The sequence below is a fragment of the Manis pentadactyla genome, chromosome 8 (genome assembly GCF_030020395.1).
Source record: "Manis pentadactyla isolate mManPen7 chromosome 8, mManPen7.hap1, whole genome shotgun sequence".
Taxonomy (NCBI): Eukaryota; Metazoa; Chordata; class Mammalia; order Pholidota; family Manidae; genus Manis; species Manis pentadactyla.
In genome coordinates this window covers 140,370,996-140,387,885 of record NC_080026.1, presented here as the reverse complement: position 1 = coordinate 140,387,885, position 16,890 = coordinate 140,370,996, and the positions used below count along the sequence as shown (strand labels likewise).

At 55.7% G+C, this 16,890-nt stretch overlaps 1 protein-coding gene across 3 annotated transcripts in view; it reads right to left on the bottom strand.

Annotated features, from left to right (window-relative positions):
- KNDC1 (kinase non-catalytic C-lobe domain containing 1) overlaps nt 1–16,890 on the bottom strand; it is a 51,180-nt gene that overhangs the window by 22,691 nt on the left and 11,599 nt on the right. For 2 of the 3 annotated variants that reach the window (XM_036929646.2, XM_057506528.1), the window contains exons 4-14: nt 12,096–12,242; nt 11,624–11,738; nt 9,878–10,506; nt 8,485–8,599; nt 7,649–7,720; nt 7,505–7,566; nt 3,896–4,054; nt 2,029–2,106; nt 1,369–1,459; nt 760–907; nt 25–683 (exon numbers count right to left, since the gene is read on the bottom strand). In XM_036929646.2, the coding sequence (XP_036785541.2) occupies nt 25–683; nt 760–907; nt 1,369–1,459; nt 2,029–2,106; nt 3,896–4,054; nt 7,505–7,566; nt 7,649–7,720; nt 8,485–8,599; nt 9,878–10,506; nt 11,624–11,738; nt 12,096–12,242 (2,275 nt within the window). The remainder of the gene's footprint in view (nt 1–24; nt 684–759; nt 908–1,368; nt 1,460–2,028; nt 2,107–3,895; nt 4,055–7,504; nt 7,567–7,648; nt 7,721–8,484; nt 8,600–9,877; nt 10,507–11,623; nt 11,739–12,095; nt 12,243–16,890) is intronic. The other variant, XM_057506529.1, reaches the window with a different exon arrangement.

The following is a 16,890-nucleotide window of genomic DNA, read 5'->3' as shown; positions in this document are numbered from 1 at the left end:
TGCTCCCTGGGGCCCCCACGGTACCCATGATCAGAGCCTCCAGCCCGTTGTCCAGGTAACCATCAAAGGCAAACTCCTCCTGGATGAGCCGCGTGGCCTCCTGCAGCGACGGGCAGGCCGACCTTGTCGACGGGGGCAAGGTGTCTGCACTGGAGGGGCAGAGCTTGCCGTCCACTGGCTGGGGCTGCTCAGGGTGACTGTTGGGGGCCTGGTCATCCTGCCCCCGGACAGGGGCAGCCCTGGGGCTGTCTGGACCAGCAGAGGCCAGGGAGGACCCTCGAGGGGCTGACAGGGCGCCCTCAGGCCCTTGGCCCTGGCCCTCGGGGGCTGTGCTCCTGGGTGGCTCGGCCGGGCGACTCAGGCCGTGGTGGGCTGCGCCGGGCCCTGGAGGGCGGGTTCCGGGGCCTCCTGCAGAGCCTCCAGGCGCGACCAGCTGGTCTGAGGCTTGCTCCGGGGCTGGCACCTCTGGAGGGCTGGCTGGGGCAAGGGGTGGCGGGGAGGGGCGCCCCTGGACCGAGTCTCTGGGCCCTGACTCTCTGAAGGGTTCTGGGCTGGGCGCCAGCTGCTCGGGTGTCCTCAGGCTGCTGGCCCCTCCGTGGGCCTCAAGGGGCTGCTTCCTGCTGCCCTCCCCGAGCAGCTGGCCTCTCCTCTCCTGGAGACCTGAGGATAGGGCCAGCATGTCCCTGCCAGTGGGAGAGAAGGAGGGACCCTCAGGAGGGGCACTGGTCCCCACCAGCTCCCAGGGTGGCAGGTCCTCACCTGGGGACACCTGCATCCGGCGTGAGGACAGTGGGCTTAAAGTGTGAGGCCTGGGAGGCGAGTGCTGCAGGCAGCAGCGCGGCCCCGTTGTGGCAGGAGGTGGGTCCCCGGAGGGCGAGGAGCCTGGTGTTGCTGACCCGCACAACGCCTGGGGACAAATGTGGGGGAGTGCGGGTTGGGGGCCGGCACACACACTCTCCAGAGAGACTGCCCCGTAAGACTGCGGTGGACCCCCAACCCAACACAGGGTGCAGGCCCTCCTCCGTGTCTCCAAGGGGACTTCACCGGAGGCCTGGGGGCCGAGCTGGGAGGGTGGGTGGCGGGTGCTGGGGCAGCTGGAGAGATGGCAGAGGCCAGAGGCTGCCGGCCCATGGAGGAGGGTCTTAGTGGCCCTGCAGGCTAGGTGGGTGCCCGCAACTTGACGTGGGGGCTCTGGAGGGTGCGGGGTGGGAGAACATAGTGCGTGGAGGGCTGTGTGGTCGGAGACTGGGGTCAGATGGCAGAGAGGATCAGAGTGGAGGGTCCAGACAGGGGCAGGAGCTGAACATCAGGCCAGTCAGGTGTAGCTCAGGGGCCCATGGGCAGGGCTGGCCGGTCCCTGCGGCCCACCTGTGCCAGGCCAGCTATCGGGTGCCACGCTGGGGCTCAGGTCTGCAGAGAAAGCACTTTGCAGATGGATGGTCTCCTCCTCCTGGAGAATCTGTGGCAGGAGGACATGGTGGCCCCAGTGGAACCCCAGAGGTGAGGGGCAGGTGCTGTCAGCGGCCCCCGTGCCCCAGCAGCTGGGGCCACATGCTGGCTCACAGGCTCTGGAACAGGGGCCTTCGGGGGCCCTCTGCCTCCCAGCTCAACAGGTTTCGGCAGGTTTCCAGGGCATGGGAAGATTATGGCACTGCTGAGACCCCAGTAGCCAGAACCCGACTCCTAAGCGTTGCTGGGGGGATGTGTCTGCATACGACCACTGGCCCTGATGCGGCCAGGCCTGGTCAGCATGACCGGGAAGCTGACAGGCATGTTTATAAGCAATGCTGGCTACCTGAGGGTCACTCTGTGGGATCCCAGGAATGCCCCTCCCCCTGTACTGTGTGAGAAGCACCGTGTGAGAAGCACCTACACCCACCTGGCAGTTCACAGAGACCCAGGGGGCTGCGGGAGGCAAAGCTAAGAAGAAGGTCATGTCGAAAGCTCTGTCTACCTGCTCCCCAAACTACATCCACAGTGAAACAAGGTCCTCGTCCCCAGGCTCCTGTTCGGAAGCCGCGGGCTCACCTTGCAGGTGGATGACCTCAGGTGAGCTAGAATCTCTCTGCTGTCCATGCCTCGCTGGAGGAGGTAAGTGTTGCATATCTGAAAGCAGGGACATAGGCCACACGTCCTGACACAGAGGCACGTGGCAGCTCGGGCACCTCTCCAGCGCTGCAGAGGAGTGCCACGCTGGACAGGGCCCGTCAGTGCGCGGCGGCAGGGAGGAGGGACTTGTCCGAGGGCGCCCCTTCTTGGGCACAGCTGCTGCCTTGGCGTTCCGTGCTTCTAGCAGCCGTCCTCAGCTGGGAATAGAAACTAAAGAGAATGGCCGCAGCCTCTCCCCAGGCCCCTGCCTCGCCGACAGGCACCTGCACGGTGCTGGGCCACGTGACCTTTCCAGCCTGTCCCTTAAAAACTACAAGAGAGGTGTGTTATTGAACAGCAGCAGAATTAGGGTCAGAATCAGTCACATACACACACAGCATGGACCCCAAGGCTGCACCCTAGAAAATGAGAAAACTTCTGTAAGTGATTACAGTTAACATGATTTGTCCCTGGCTGGCTGGAGCCCTTTATGGCCTGACAACCAGGCGGTGGCTGCCTGCAGGGTCAGGTCGGCTGTGGCTCTGCTGTGTGCCAGGGCCTTCAGCCAGATGCCTGCCCCCCCTGTGCCCCTGCAGGGGACATGCTGGCACCCTCATCAAGACTGGCGCTCAGTGGCCCGAAACGCAGCCTCCCAGGCACTGATGCTCTGCAAGCTCAGCCTGATATTTGGGGACAAAAATGTCACTGATGACAATGTTCTATTTTTCATCTAGGCTTTTGGTCAGTATTGAACAGAGGACAAAGGTTCTTCTTTTAAAGACACCAAGTAAGGGGCCTTAGATACCTACACCATCTGCACAGGCCCACAGCTGGCAAAAGCCATGGCTGAGCCCCTGGAAGAGAATGGTGCCTCCCCAGCCTGACCGGCCTAGCACGGCTGCTGGTGGCCAAAGTCCCAGGATGGGGAGTCCCTTGGGCCATCACCAGCAGAATTTACTGCGCATTCCAGCCAACACCTGGCAGGTGTGCTGACCTCCCTGTCTTAGGGGTGTACTAAGGGCTCAGGCCTGCATGTCCCTCTGCCCCTTTGAGATGTACGTGTGTGTCTCCCACAGCCCAGGAATTGTCCAGGGGCCTGTCCTGTCCCTCTGAGGTGTGGCCATCAGGAGGGATGGGCGCAGTGTCCCATGCCCAGGGCACTGGTCAGCAGTGCGCCTACATTGACTGGCCCTCAAAGGCCTCCACTCACCGGGCCCTCCTCTAGCCTGCCTGTCACCTGAGGGCATCTGGGATGGACGGAGCCCTGTCCTGTGCAGCAGGGCCTGGGCGGGGTCTCACCATTGCAGCTCCCATCCACCTGGTCCCGGCCTGGGGCACCTCGCTCGGCAGAGCAGGCCAGAGGCCCAGAGATGCAGCGCTTGCCCAGGCCACCCCAGGTCCCTGCCCCAAAGCTGTCCCTGCACCTGTCTGCACTTGTCCTCCCTGCTAGAAGGTCCCATGGCCTCCTGACCACTGAAGCAGCAGCAAGCCACAGGGCAGGTCCCCCTGGGAGGGGACCAGGATGCAGCCTGCTGGCCTCCCGCCCTCTCCTGCCCAGCCTGGAGGGAGCAGATGGGGACGGGAGCTGGGTGGACCCCACAGGAGGTGTGGGGATATGGGGCGTGGGGGACGCTCTGCTCCCTTCTGGCAGGGCCTGAGGCACGGGTCCGGGCTGGCCCCAGGACACCTTTCCTCCAGATGGGTGGGTGTGCTGGAGACGTGGGGGTGGCCGGGAGAGCAGACCTGAAGCCCCTGCCCTCCCTGCCCAGCATGGCCCTGCCTGGTTGCCCACTTGCCACACGGTTACCTTGATGACCTCAGCTGCAGACGGCCGCTCCTGGGCGCTGCATCTCGCCATGTCCAGCAGGAGGGCCTTGAGCCTGCGAGGCAGGGCCAGCTTGCGACCTTGGGGGATGGTGAACTTGGCTGCCATCCACAGGACCGCAGCCACACAGTACACGGAGGCCTGGGTGGAGGAGGAGATGCTGGCATACTCAGAGCTGCCCCCGCTCCAGGCACCCCCAAGGGCACCTGGGGCGCATGCCCACAGAACCACTGCTGTGGGAACCCCGCCAGGCACTTCCTCAGAGCCCGGAGGCCCCACTGCAGACCCTACATGCCGCGTCCCCAGGGGCATGGCCAGGGGGTCTGCATGTCTACAAGTGTCTGCGGGGCTCGAACACTCCAGAGGGAGCAGCTGGACCGTCCCACCTTGCAAACTCCTCAGGAATGTGGCAGCTGCAGCTCAGGGCGGAGGTAGGTCTGAGGCCAAGTGTGCTGTGCTGCTGAGCGGTAACGACAGGCTCTCTGCGCAAGAAAGCGTGCCTGTGCACACGCGGTTCGCTGCGAGTCTCACGGAGGTCAAGGATGCACAGCACAGTTTAGGAGGAAGGACGGGATGGTGCTCTTTATTAAAGTTTCATACAGTCAACTGATTCTCACTGGACGCTCTCACTGGCCCAGACCTGTGGCTCTGATGTGCCTGTTTCTGTCTGGTATTTTTGTTCATGTCAGTAAGCAGGACGGAAGTGAAAGGGGAGATGTGCACTGGGGCTTCGCTCGCTCCGGTGCGGCTCTGCTGAACCAGATCACAGCGGCAGGACACAGTGGCCCGCAGCCACGGCCGCGCACACTGGTGGGTCAACTGCGTTTCTGACGTTTCCTCCATTAGGTGCAGACAATGGGCCAACATAAACCAAGCCCTGGGTTTAGCATTTGCTGTCTCTGCGGTGTGAACGCTGCCACATGGCCGACGTCAGGCTGCAAGGAGGTGCAGCGGACAGGGACGGGGAGGAGAGCGGGGAGACAACTGTACTTTCACACGCAGCCCTTAGACACACAGAGGCCTCATGTTCCTGCCCAGCTTCCCACAGCAGGAAATCCTACAAGGCTGGGCCAGCGCCACAGCCAGGACGCGCATGCTGACGTGGCGGAGATGCAGGTTCTGGCCCCAGCAAGCCTCCTGTTCCCTTGTAACCCTTCCACTGCAACCCCTGGCAACTCTAATCTGTTCTTCACTTCTGCAATTTTGTGGTTTCCTGTCCAGGGAATTGATTGGCTTTTTCCCTCAGCCTGACCGTCTGCAGGTCCATCCAGGGTGTTGCCTTATCAGCGCCCTGTTCCTCTTCCTGCTGAGCACCTGCGGTATGGGTGACCCCAGCTTGTCTGGCTGCTGAAGGACACCCGGTTTGTTTCCGGCTTGGGGCTGTGGTGAATGAAGCTGCTATAAACGTTCACGTGCAGGATTCTGAGTTTCATTTCTCTAGGATAAGTATTGGGACTGCAGTGTCTGGTTGTATGGTAGTTTTATAAGAAGCCACCAAACTGCATAACAAAGGGCCGAGTCACTCCGCCCTCCCACCGGCAGTGAGCCGAGCCCCTGGTGTCCTGCATCCTCACCAGCACTTGGTGCCAGTGTTCTGCATTTTAGCCACTCTAATGAGTGTGCAGTGGGGTCTCCTGGCTTTAATTTGCATTTCCCAAATACCACAGGATGTCGATCATCTTCCGTAGCTCACAAGCCCATATGACACGTCCTGTGGGGGTGTCTGTTAGGATCTTCTGCCCACTGTTACCTGGGTTGATTGCTTTCTTACCTTACTGTTGACTTTTAAGAGTTCTTTCTATACTTGAGATACAAGCCCTTTATCAGATGTGTGTTTTGAAGGTATTCAAATACCTATTTCATATTGGGTGAGTTATGGTAGTTTGTTTTTTTGAAGAATTGGTCCATTTCATCAAAGTTGTTGAGTTTGTGTGTGTAGATTGTTTGTAGAATTCCATTATTCCTTTGATGTCTGCAGAGTCTGTAGGGGTATCCTGCATCATGCCTGATATTGGTAATTTGTGTCTTCTCTTTTTTGCTTTATCAGTTTTGCTAGAAGTTTGTTAATTTTATTGGTCTTTTCCAAGACCAAGAACCGGCTCTTCATTTAATTGGTTTTCTCTATTATTTCTATTTTCATTGACTTCTGCTCTCATCTTCACTATTTCCTTCCTTCTGCTTTGGATTTTTTTTGCCCTTCTTTTTTTAGATTCTTGAGGTAGAACTTAGATATTGACTTGATATGTTACCTCTTTTCTAACATACACATTCAGTGCTATGAATTTTCCTCTTGGCCTCGCATTGGCTGTGTCCCACAGTGTCAATGCTGGCATCTACTGATTCTCTTTTTTCATTTGGTTTGAGATCTTCCTGGGTCTTGGTATGGCAAGTGATTTTTTTGACTGAAACCTGGACACTTTCATGTTATAAGACCTTCTGTTTCCTCCAGCTTTCTCTTGCACCATGCTGGCAAGAAGGAACCATGTCATTATTGCCGGTGGGGCCCAAAGTCCAGGTTCCCCACTGGCCCCAGTGGACACCAAGGAGGGGGCTCCAACTCATTGCTGGGCAGGTGTGGGAGTTTCAGCTTCTTGCTGGACCTCTACTGACAGCCTCTCGCTGGTGGTGGGGGTGGAGGGGCGTAAGAGTGCTCCTCACTGCCCCCTGCCTGCCTCCTCTGACACCATGGTGGGGGCAGGGTGGGGAGCCTTCCTGCTGCTGGGGGATGGTGGGAGCCCCAGTTGTCCAGGAGGCTGCCTCTGACACTGCCCCACCTGGGAGGGGCATTTGTTATTGGTGGGTGGGGTGGTGTCCAGGCTTCCCACGTGCGCTTGCTGACCTCATGGAAAGGGTCCTTGCTGTGGGCTGATGGGGACGCTCAGCCTTCTCTGACACCACATGTGGGGTCTTTGCAGGCCTTCTTTCAAGCTGGCTCGGGAGCGCAGGCTTCGGCTTCTGTCTGTGTCGACCGGCATTTCCCAGTTGCAGCTTCTTCAGTCTCCATGTATGGGGCAGAAAGAAAGTGTGTTCCCTGGGCCAAGGCCCCCGGTCAGGCTGCCCTCTGCCCTCTGCACAGAAGTCACCCCACGCCTGTCTTGGGAATGGTGTGAGGGGTTTCTAGATGTCCTTAGAGGAGCAGAGAAGTTGCATTTCCCCCACCTTCTCAGAAGCACTTCTACCTTGGTTTTGAATAGAATTTACTTAATTGTAAGTGTGTACATTTTAATTTTTAGTAAGTGCCTTGTAACTATTCCTGGAAATTTAGCCATGGGCTCTCCTGAGCCAGGACGTGCTTCCTGGAGCTGTCTACGCCGAAGTCCTCTTTGGATGACATCACCAGAGCCGACCTCATCACCCGTGAGGGGTGCGCCTGCCAGGTGGGTGCAGCCCAGGCCAGCTGATCTGGGGCCCTGGGCACGGACGCTGCCTTCGGGGCCTTCCTGACTCCCCCTGAATCATGACGTCTGCTCATGCCTCTCCCCCACCCCTCCGGTGCTCTGGACAGAAGGGGGTGGGCAGCACTGAGGGTGGGGGCAGGGGGCTGGGGAAGGGGTGAGGAAGGGTCTGGGAAGGGTCGGGGGCCCCAGTCACCTTTTCAGTGACCAGCCTTTGCTCTGCCGCCTCAGGAGCCAGGAAGAAGGAGTTGCAGACTCCTAAGAGAGAAGAACCTGGCTGAGCTCCTTCCTGCCTCACTGTGGGCGCTGGAGGCTGGCCCGGGTGACCCCGCATACGCACCATTGGCTGGAGGTGGCCCGAAGATCACAGCTCCGTCCTCGGCCACCAGCACTGAGTCCAGACAAAGGTAGGCTGCAGCGGAAGGGGGGCCAGGGCACCACACTCGCTGCGTGGACGTTGCTCTAGGGCGGGCCACCCTGTGGCCCCGGGCCACCAGGGGCTGCCCAGACAGCAGGCCCACTGGGCACAGCCCACTGGCTCAGTCTCCACCCCTCCCCAGAGGCCCAGGCAGGCTGCCAGGTGGACAGGCACGGGGAGCAGCCCTGAGCCAGCCTCCCACCCCCTAGGGCTGCCACTACAGCTGGAGAGGGACTGTAGGTGAGGGAAGGAGAGGGTGGGGAGCACCAGCCCACCGCCCAGCACTGCCCTGGGGAGGGGTCCTGGAGGGGGCTGGGGGCCGTGACCACAGGCTCCGGGCAGCCAGGCGGCACTCCTCCTCATTGGCCCTCTGTGGCGCCTTCCTCCTGGCACCCTCCCCATGGCACCCTACTGCTAGAGGGGCTATAGACCCGTCTAACCATCGGGCAACGTTGGGGTTTGGGGTCCACGACAGAGTAATGTCCCAGGTCCCTCAGCCAATTGCCACCTCCTCGGGACAGTGCGGCCCTGTTGAGGACTGTGGGCCAGCCACGCAGCCCCTGCCCTCCTTACAGCAGGGCCGCCTGCTCTAAAGCCTACATTTCAAGCACCTGCCCCCTGCTGCTCCCCAGGCCTCAAGTCCCTGGGACCGAAGCTCAGCACTCCCAGGGCCCCAGCTCAGCACGGACACTTCCACCCAGCCCCAGCACAGCCGGTGGAGGCCACGTGGCCCCTCGGCGCCGGCTCGGAAGGGTCACCTGGGTGCTGGCTGTGCTTGCGCAGAGAGCTGAGGCAGGCATGGGACAGAGCCCACAGCTCGTACTCCTTGAAGGGCCGACCCAGCTTGGACAGGAGGTCCTGCAGGGAGATGCCCTGGGGAAGGAGCCGTGGGTCAGTCACAGGGGCAGGCGGGCTCCACGCACGTCTCAGGAGGGATTTACAGCGATGGCGATGGTGAGGACCCCTGTAGGCACTAGCACATTCCCGGCCAAGTGGCTGGGCAGCATTGCATGTCCAGCAGCAGGTGTGGGGCCTGTGAGGCTTGGGGACCCAGTGCATAGCCACTCGGATGTGATGCGGTGCAGCTGCGGGAGTGGCAGGGAGGCTCCTCAAAGAGTTTAACAGAATTACCATGCAAGACAGCGATTCCACTCTGGTTGTGCATCCAAAACACTAAAAGCAGGGGCTCAAGTTGGTATCTGCACACCCACGCTTGCAACAGCATTATCCAAAAGGCTTGCGTGGGGACGACCCCAGTGTCCATTGGTGGGCCCTGGACAAACACGAGGTGGCCCGCCCACACACTGCCACTCTGACGCCGGCTGAAGCGTGGACAAGCCCACATAGGTGGGCCACCGGCCCCCTGATGGCTTTGCCCTGAGGAGCTCACAGGGACAGAGTTCAGGGAGTGACTTGCTGGGAGCCAAGTGGGACAGCAGGCTCACCAGTCTTGGCCCAGGACCGACAGCTGCCATCTGCTCAGCGCTGGTGGTCATGCGGAACACACCCCAGACCTCCCAGAGCACCGGTCCTAACAGAGTCCTCTGTCCCTTACAGCTGATGGGGGCACTGCACCAAGTCCAGGACACCCTGTCCTGGCAGCTGCACAAAATCCCAGCATTGATGAGGACCTTTCCTGGGGCTTTCTCATCTGAAGGTTGACAGGTGAACCACTTCAGCCCAGCATTAGCTTCTGTCTTTTAGAACAATCAGAAGAGGACTCCGCTGCAGCTGCCCTGCACCAGCACTGGGGAGGCAGAGCCCAGAACTGGCCTGCTGGAGCCACTGACCCCAAGGCACCATGTGCCTCGTTCAGTGGGTATGGGGGGCAGGGTGGTGGTGGGGCCTGGGTTGGGTGGGGGCTGGGGTTGGGGTGCTCTTTGGGACAATGGTCCACTTCCAAGGAGGCTGAGGGGAGGGGCTCTAACCTGGGGGTCACGCCTGGGGTGACAGCAAGCTCTGCCCCCACAAACTATTCACAACTTCCTTGCAAACAGGGCAGCTTGCTTAAAACTTGCAAATCATTAAGCAGGTGTGAAGGCTGAGGCTGCCTTCCTTGTAGTAAATGACCAGCGTTAAACAAGAATTTGAGCCTTCAGGCCCGTGTGTGGGTGCAGGCCCGCCCCCCTCCCCCAACTCACGGGCACTCACCTGCTCTGTGGCTGTGTTCTCCAGCTCCCCAGCTCCCTCTGGGATCCCCTTGTCAGCCCTGGGGATCCTGGGGTCTGCGTTTTGAGGGGCCTCAGAAGGGAGCGGGGGGCTTTCCTTGGCAGGGCCCTGGCCTGACGCCCCCGCTCCCCGGTCTTCGCTGTGGCTCGTGCCTCTGGCCCCGGCCTGCTGAGGCTTAGGCTGCAGCTCCAGCCTCGGTCCGGCCTTGGGCTGTGCCTTGAAGCTGCAGAGGCATTCTGTCCCCTCCGGAAGTTCCTTCCTGGGGTCTGGAGGGGTGGGTTTGGGTGCAGGCTGCTGGCTTTTCGTGCTGGCCAGCTTGAGGCAGAGCGCTCTGGTCTCGGGGTCCTCAGGCGGGAGCCTGGGGAAGGTCTGCACTTTCCTCAGGCGGCCCCCCTCCAGGAAGCCTCTGTCCGGGTCGCCTGGGGGGCGCTGTGCGTCCAGGGTGCTTTCTCTATTTTCCATGGGGGCTGACAGAAGAGCCCTGGGGGCTGGGGCTGGGGGGTGCTCCAGGGTGGGCGGGAACTCTGGGCCAATGGCGCGGGCACCGGGCTGCCTCTTGGGGCCCCCGCTTCTTGGAGCAAGGCTCCCCCTCCATGTGTTCTCGCTGACCTCTGGGTAGAAGAAGGCATGGTTACTGAGGGCTGCGAGCCCAGGCAGGGGCTGTCCTGCCCGTGCCACCCCTGAACCCCACTCCTGCAGAGCCCCGGCCCTCCACCCACCAGCAAAGACCCCGAGCACAGGGCCTCCCAGGAGCCCAGCCCTCGGGACCGGCCCAGAAACCCCCCACTGCCTCCTCAGTGGCACGCTGCAGCCAGCCTCAGCTCCCCACGGGGGCTTCCTAAGCCCAGCGAATGCTCTCCACACGGCCCCCACCGCGACGTCTAGCACAGCGATGCGTGCCGTTCTCCAGAGCAGATGGAATCTGGCTGCAGTCCACCCCGTCCCGGCACAGTCTTCCACACACGTGTCCCTATGTGAGCGGCTCTGGAGACCCAGGGCCCCTCCTGCGGTGGCCCTCCGCTTTAGCACCCGCCTGTTAGCTGTTAGGGCCGTGGTGGTCGCCTGGGGCTGTGGCTTCACAAACATTGACTTGTGGGAGGTGGGGGCATGCTGGGTGGGAGGGCTTCTCTGCTGCCTCCTCTGGGGGCCTTGTTGCCGGCACAGCGCAGAGCAGTTGCCAGAGTCCCACGTGAGCATGAAAACCCCAGACTGTCCCCAACGGTGGGCATGGCGGGCCTACCAGACGCTGCGAGGTGATGGCAAATGAAAATGAAGTGCAGACAAGCCTGTGAAGGGCTCAGAGACTAAGCAATGACTGTCCCCATCAGCCACTTCCCAGCGTGACCTTGAGTGTCACCTCCAACTGCGCAAGCATCTGCCAGACTCACACTGTCAGTTTGTGTGCACGTCTGCATATGTGTTTGCATGCATGTGGGACAGCGTGTCCATGGTGTGTGTGCATCTGTGTTTTTATGTGAGTGTGCACGTGTGTAGTCGAAGTAGGTGTGTATGAGTTCACACATGCATGTTCATGTGTGTGTGAAGGAGGATGTGTGTACATGTGGGGCACACATGTGATCACATCTCTGTGCATGTGCATGCAGTGTGAGTACACTGCCATGAGCGTGTGTGATCTGCGTTAACACTGTGCACACTTATGTGTGCATGTGCAGTCCATATGTGTATGCCTGTATGTGCAGGCCTGCACATACGTGTGCACATGCTTACCCTGAAGCGCTCCGAAGGACTCGATGGAGAGCACCCGCCTCCCGACGGCTGAGAGGCTCCGGCACAGATGGCAGGATGTGAGCCGTGTCTTCTCTTCGCACAGTGCGATGATGCTCTGCAGACGCACGTATGTGCAGCTCAGACATGGGAGCTGTCCGTGGAGGCAGCCCTGCCCTGCGAGAGCCCCCCACTCTCCCACTGTGTCTATTTTCTGGTGTAAAAAGTGGTGCATCCTGGGGTTACAGAAAACCAGGAGATTCTGTTTGCCCCATGAGTTACAAGCTAAACGTCTTCATAACAAAAACATATAATAAAAAAGTCAATTTTTTACTTAAACAAAATGCAATGTCACCAAATCATAGATGAGTGGCAGTGTGATGGAGATGGTGGTGGTGGGGCAGGAGGGCCCTGCGTGTGTGCTGGGTGTGTGCGTGTGCACACAAGCATTAGCTGAGGCGAGGGGTGAGTGTACCTCGAGGTCGGGACGGTCCCCAGGGTCCTCTGCCTGCATCTGGCCCAGCAGCACCTCCAGGTCTCGGCTCAGCCTGGGCTCCTGCTCTGGCTCAGCCACATACTCGAGGGCCGCCTTCAGCGTGGCCCCCAGGGAGTAGATGTGAGCCTGCAGCACCAAAGAGCCCATTAGTGCCACAGAGCACGGCTTCGGATGGGATGCACCCATCCCCACAGTCACTGCTCCTCTGGCCAGGAACCTGCATTGTTGGGGACCACACCACACAAGAACATGAAGGTGGCACCTTCCCCACCACAGAGAGTCTCCCGGCACCAATGCAGCTGCCCCACTCCTGTCTGTGTCTGTGCTGGCCCTTGCCGCTCACTCAGCCCTGCATCTGGGCATGCGGACACCTGGAGCCCCTCTCCCAAAGGCCGCCGCGCCTCCAAGGGCAGGGCCTTTTCTTCTGTGGTGTGCTCTTCTGAAACTGGATTTGAGCAGGAGGAAAGGCGGGTTTTCCAATCCACACACGTTGGGAACGTGGGCTCCTCACATCGTGCATGCCGGGGCGGGCCATATCCGAGGCCGTGGCCCTGGCCTGGGGGCTGGCAAGGGCCACTGTTGCTCCCCGTGGCTGGGCGTCGGCTGACCTCACTGCCTTCTGCCTCATCTCACAACAGTGTTGCTGGGACCTTATCATCTCCACTTTACTGACGGGGAGCTGAACCCAGAGAGGCTCAGGACCCTGCCCAGGGCCACCCAGCCAGGCTGGGAGGAGACCCCCAAGAGGCAGGTCACACAGCTCCTGGCCCCGAGCACCTTCCCGGGCGAGTCCCCTGCTCCAGACCCTTGCTGCCCAAGGTGGGCAGGAGTTGTCGGTCACCCGGCTGAAATGCCCTGCTCCCAACCTGCCAGGGTCTCAGGTGCTGGACACGCAGCGGTCTGTCCCCTCTGTGCTTACCCTCACCACTCAGGGCGTTTCCCATGTTTTGTAACAGATGCTTCAGTGGACATCCTTGAGCGGAGGCCATTATGCATCTGTGTAACGCTCATGAGGCCCAGTCCCAGCAAGTGGGGTTTCCGGGTTGCACCCACTTACAGTTTTGACAGCTGCTGACAGACTTCCCTCCTCCGTGACTGGAGGACTTAGGCCTGCCTGGCTGTGCGTGTGAGTCCGTGTTGCCCCCACCCCCACGCCTGCCGCCTCTGCAGCTTTACCAGTCTCTTAGGGGAAATGTGTCTCCTGGTAATTTGCATTTCTGTAATTATGAATGAGATGGAGAATCTGTTCATCTTCATCCGCTGTTTTAATTTTTCCTCTTTATGCCCATTCATGGACTTAGCTAATTTCTCCACTGAGCTGTCACCTGTTTGGGGTTCACTCTTGGCGCATCAGGGGGTTGACCCTGACCTGTGTGTCACACACATGTCCTCTCCGTCTGTCACTTACTCTGTTAACTCTGTTCATGTGTCTTTTGACATTCAAAGAGTATGATTTTAATTTATGAAACTGGATCATTTTTTTCTTTAGCAGCTTCTTTGGAGGCCCTCCCTCCCCGAAGACGGATAAAAACAGCCTTCTTCTTTGTCCAATACCTTTGTAATTTTTAAATGTATAGCTCTGACCCGGCTGAAATCTGCCTGTGTGCTGACCCACTGTAGCCATCCGGGCTTGTCTCCTTCTGAGGAAGGCGGATGCCGGCAGCACCGAAGAAGGTGCCACCCTCTGCTGGCTGAACTGCACCTGTACTGCCGTGCCCTCCCTGGGGTCCAGGTGCTGGCCGCCCCTTCTCCCCTTGCACTGCTCTGTGTGTCTTACCGTCTGCCTGGAAGATGCCATTTTAGTTACAGTAGCTTCAGCATGTATTTTCTCTCCCAAGAACAAGTTGCTCTTCATTTTTTTTCAAAAAGTCTGATTACTTTCACATTTCTTAGGTTTTAAAAAGCAAACATAAGTTCCCCCATTCCCATTCAAAAAACAAGCCAAAAAGTGGTTAGGATTTTATTGCAGAATTTGGGAAGGACCCATGTCTTACAAAATAAAATACTTAGGATGTCAACAAGATGGCTGCATAAGAGGACCTAGATTCTATCCTCCCTCAACAGTTTGGCATCCATCCATGGACGAAAGCAGGAGCTGTAAGATCCAGCACCTTGCAATAGGGGGCTTTGCAGAAGTCTCCCCCCTCTGTGTGTCAGGTAGTGGGCAGACAGACCTCAGGCCTGGCTGTGGATCCTCTAGCTGAACTAACTAGGAAAAAAGAGAGGACTCGAATGAATGAAATCAGAAATAAAAGCAGGGATATTACAACTGATATCACAGAAATACAAAGGATCATAAGAGACTACTATGTGCAATTATATGCCAACAAATTGGATAATCTAGAAAAAAATGGATAAATTCCTAGAAATATACAACCTACCAACACTGAATCATGAAGAAATAGATAATCTGAACATACTTTTAGCAGTAAGGAGATTGAATCAGTAATAATAAAGCTTCCAAAAAATAAAAACTGAGGACTAGGTGGTTTACCTGGTGAATTCTACCAAATATTTAAGAATTAATACCAATCTTTCTCAAATTCTTCCAAAAAACTGAAGAGAAGGGAACAACTCCAAACGAATTTTACAAGGCCAACATTACCCCGATACCAAAGCCAGGTAAGGATACTATAAGAAAAGAAAATCATAGAGTAGTATTCTTGATGAATAAAGATATAAAAATCTCAACAAAATATTAACAAACCAAATTCAAGAGTACATTAAAAGGACCATACACTATGGTCAAATGCGATTTATCCCTAGGATGCAAGGATGGTTTAACACATCAATAAATGTGAGCCACCACATTAATACAATGAAAGATAAAAATTACATGATCATCTCAATAGACACAGAAAAAGCACTTGATAAAATACATCTTTTCATGATAAAAACTCAACAAATTGGGTATGAAAGGAACATACCTCAACATAATAAAGGCTGTATATGACAAGCCCATGGCTAACACTGTACTCAGTGGTGAAAGGTTCAAAGCTCTTCTTCTAAGGTCAGGAACAAGACAAGACTGCCCATTGTCACTGCTCCTACTCAACACAGTACCAGAAGTCAGCCACAGCAATTAGGCAAGAAAAAGAAATAAAAGGCATCCAAACTGGAAGGGAAGAAGTAAAATAGTTTCTATTTGCAGATGATATAATCTTATTTATAGAAAATACTAGATCCACCAAAAAATCTGTTAGAACTAATCATTGAATTCAGTAAAATTTCAGGATACAAAAATCAGCATACAGGAATCAGTTGCATTTCTATACATTAACAATGAAGTAGCTGAAAAAGAAATGAAAACAATCCCATTCACCATAACATAAAAAACAATAAAATAATTAGGAATAAATTTAACCAAGAAAGGAGCTGAATGACCTATACACTGAAAAGTACAAGATTTTGATGAAAGAAATTGAAGACACAAATAAATGGAATGATATCCCATGTTCATAGTTCAGAATAATTAATATTGTTAAAAGTCCATATTACCCAAAGCCTTCTGTAGACTAAATACAATTTCTATCAAAATTACTGAGGCATTAGGCACAGAAGTGGGAAAAAACAACCCTAAAATTCATATGTAACCACCAAACACCCCAAATAGTCAAAGTAATCTTGAGAAAGAAGAATAAAGCTGGAGGCATCATATGTCCTGATTTCAAACTATACTACAAAGCTACAATAATCAAAATAATATGGTACTGGCACAGAAACAGACACATGAGTCCATGGAAAGGCTAGAACCCAGAAACAAACCCCTGCATGTACTAATATTTGATGAGGGAGCCAATAATACTCAATGGGAAAAGGACAGTTTCCTTAATAAACAGTGCTGGGAAAACTGGACAGTCACATGCAGAAGAAAGAAACTGGACCCCTATCTTACACCATTCACAAAAATTAACTTGAAATGGAGTAACAACTTAAGCATAAACCCCAAACCATAAAAATCCTAGATGAAAACAAAAGGGAAAATTGCCCTTTGACATTGATCTAGGCGATGATGATTGGCTATGACACCAAAAGCATACGCAAAAGAAAAAACAAGTAAGTGGAACTACATAAACCTAAAAAGCTTCTGCTCAGTGAAACAGTTTAAAAAATGAAAAGACAACCTACAGAATGGGAGAAATTATTTGCAAACTATCTCATAAGGGGTTAATATCCAAAATATATAAGGAACTCAATAGCAAAAAAACTAATCTGATTAAAAAATGGGCAGAGAAACTGAACAGACATTTTTTCAAAGAAGACATACATACAGACAATAAATAGTACATGAAAAGATGTTCAACACCATTGGGAGATGCACATCAAAACCATAATGCCATACACCTCACACCTGTCAAAACAGCTGTTCTAAAAAAGACAAGGGACAACAAGTGCTGGCAAAGATGTGGAGAAAGGGAACCTCATGCACTGTTGGTGGGGGTGTAAACTGGTACAGCCACTGTGGAGTGCAGTGTGGGGGTTCCTCAGAAAATTAAAAATGTTGACTACCATGTGATCAGGAATCCCACGTCTGGGTATGAATCTGAAGGAGGCGAAATCAGGATCTCAGAGAGACACCTGCACCTCACTGCAGCCTGATTCACAGATGTCAAGATGTGGAAACAACCAGGTGCTGTTGATGGATGAATGGATATGAAACGTGGAAGAGAGGTACATCGGAACACTATTCAGCCACATGAAAGAAGGATGGTGCTGAAGGCATTATGCTGATTGGCATGAGCCAGAGAAAGACAAATACTGTGATCTCACTTAT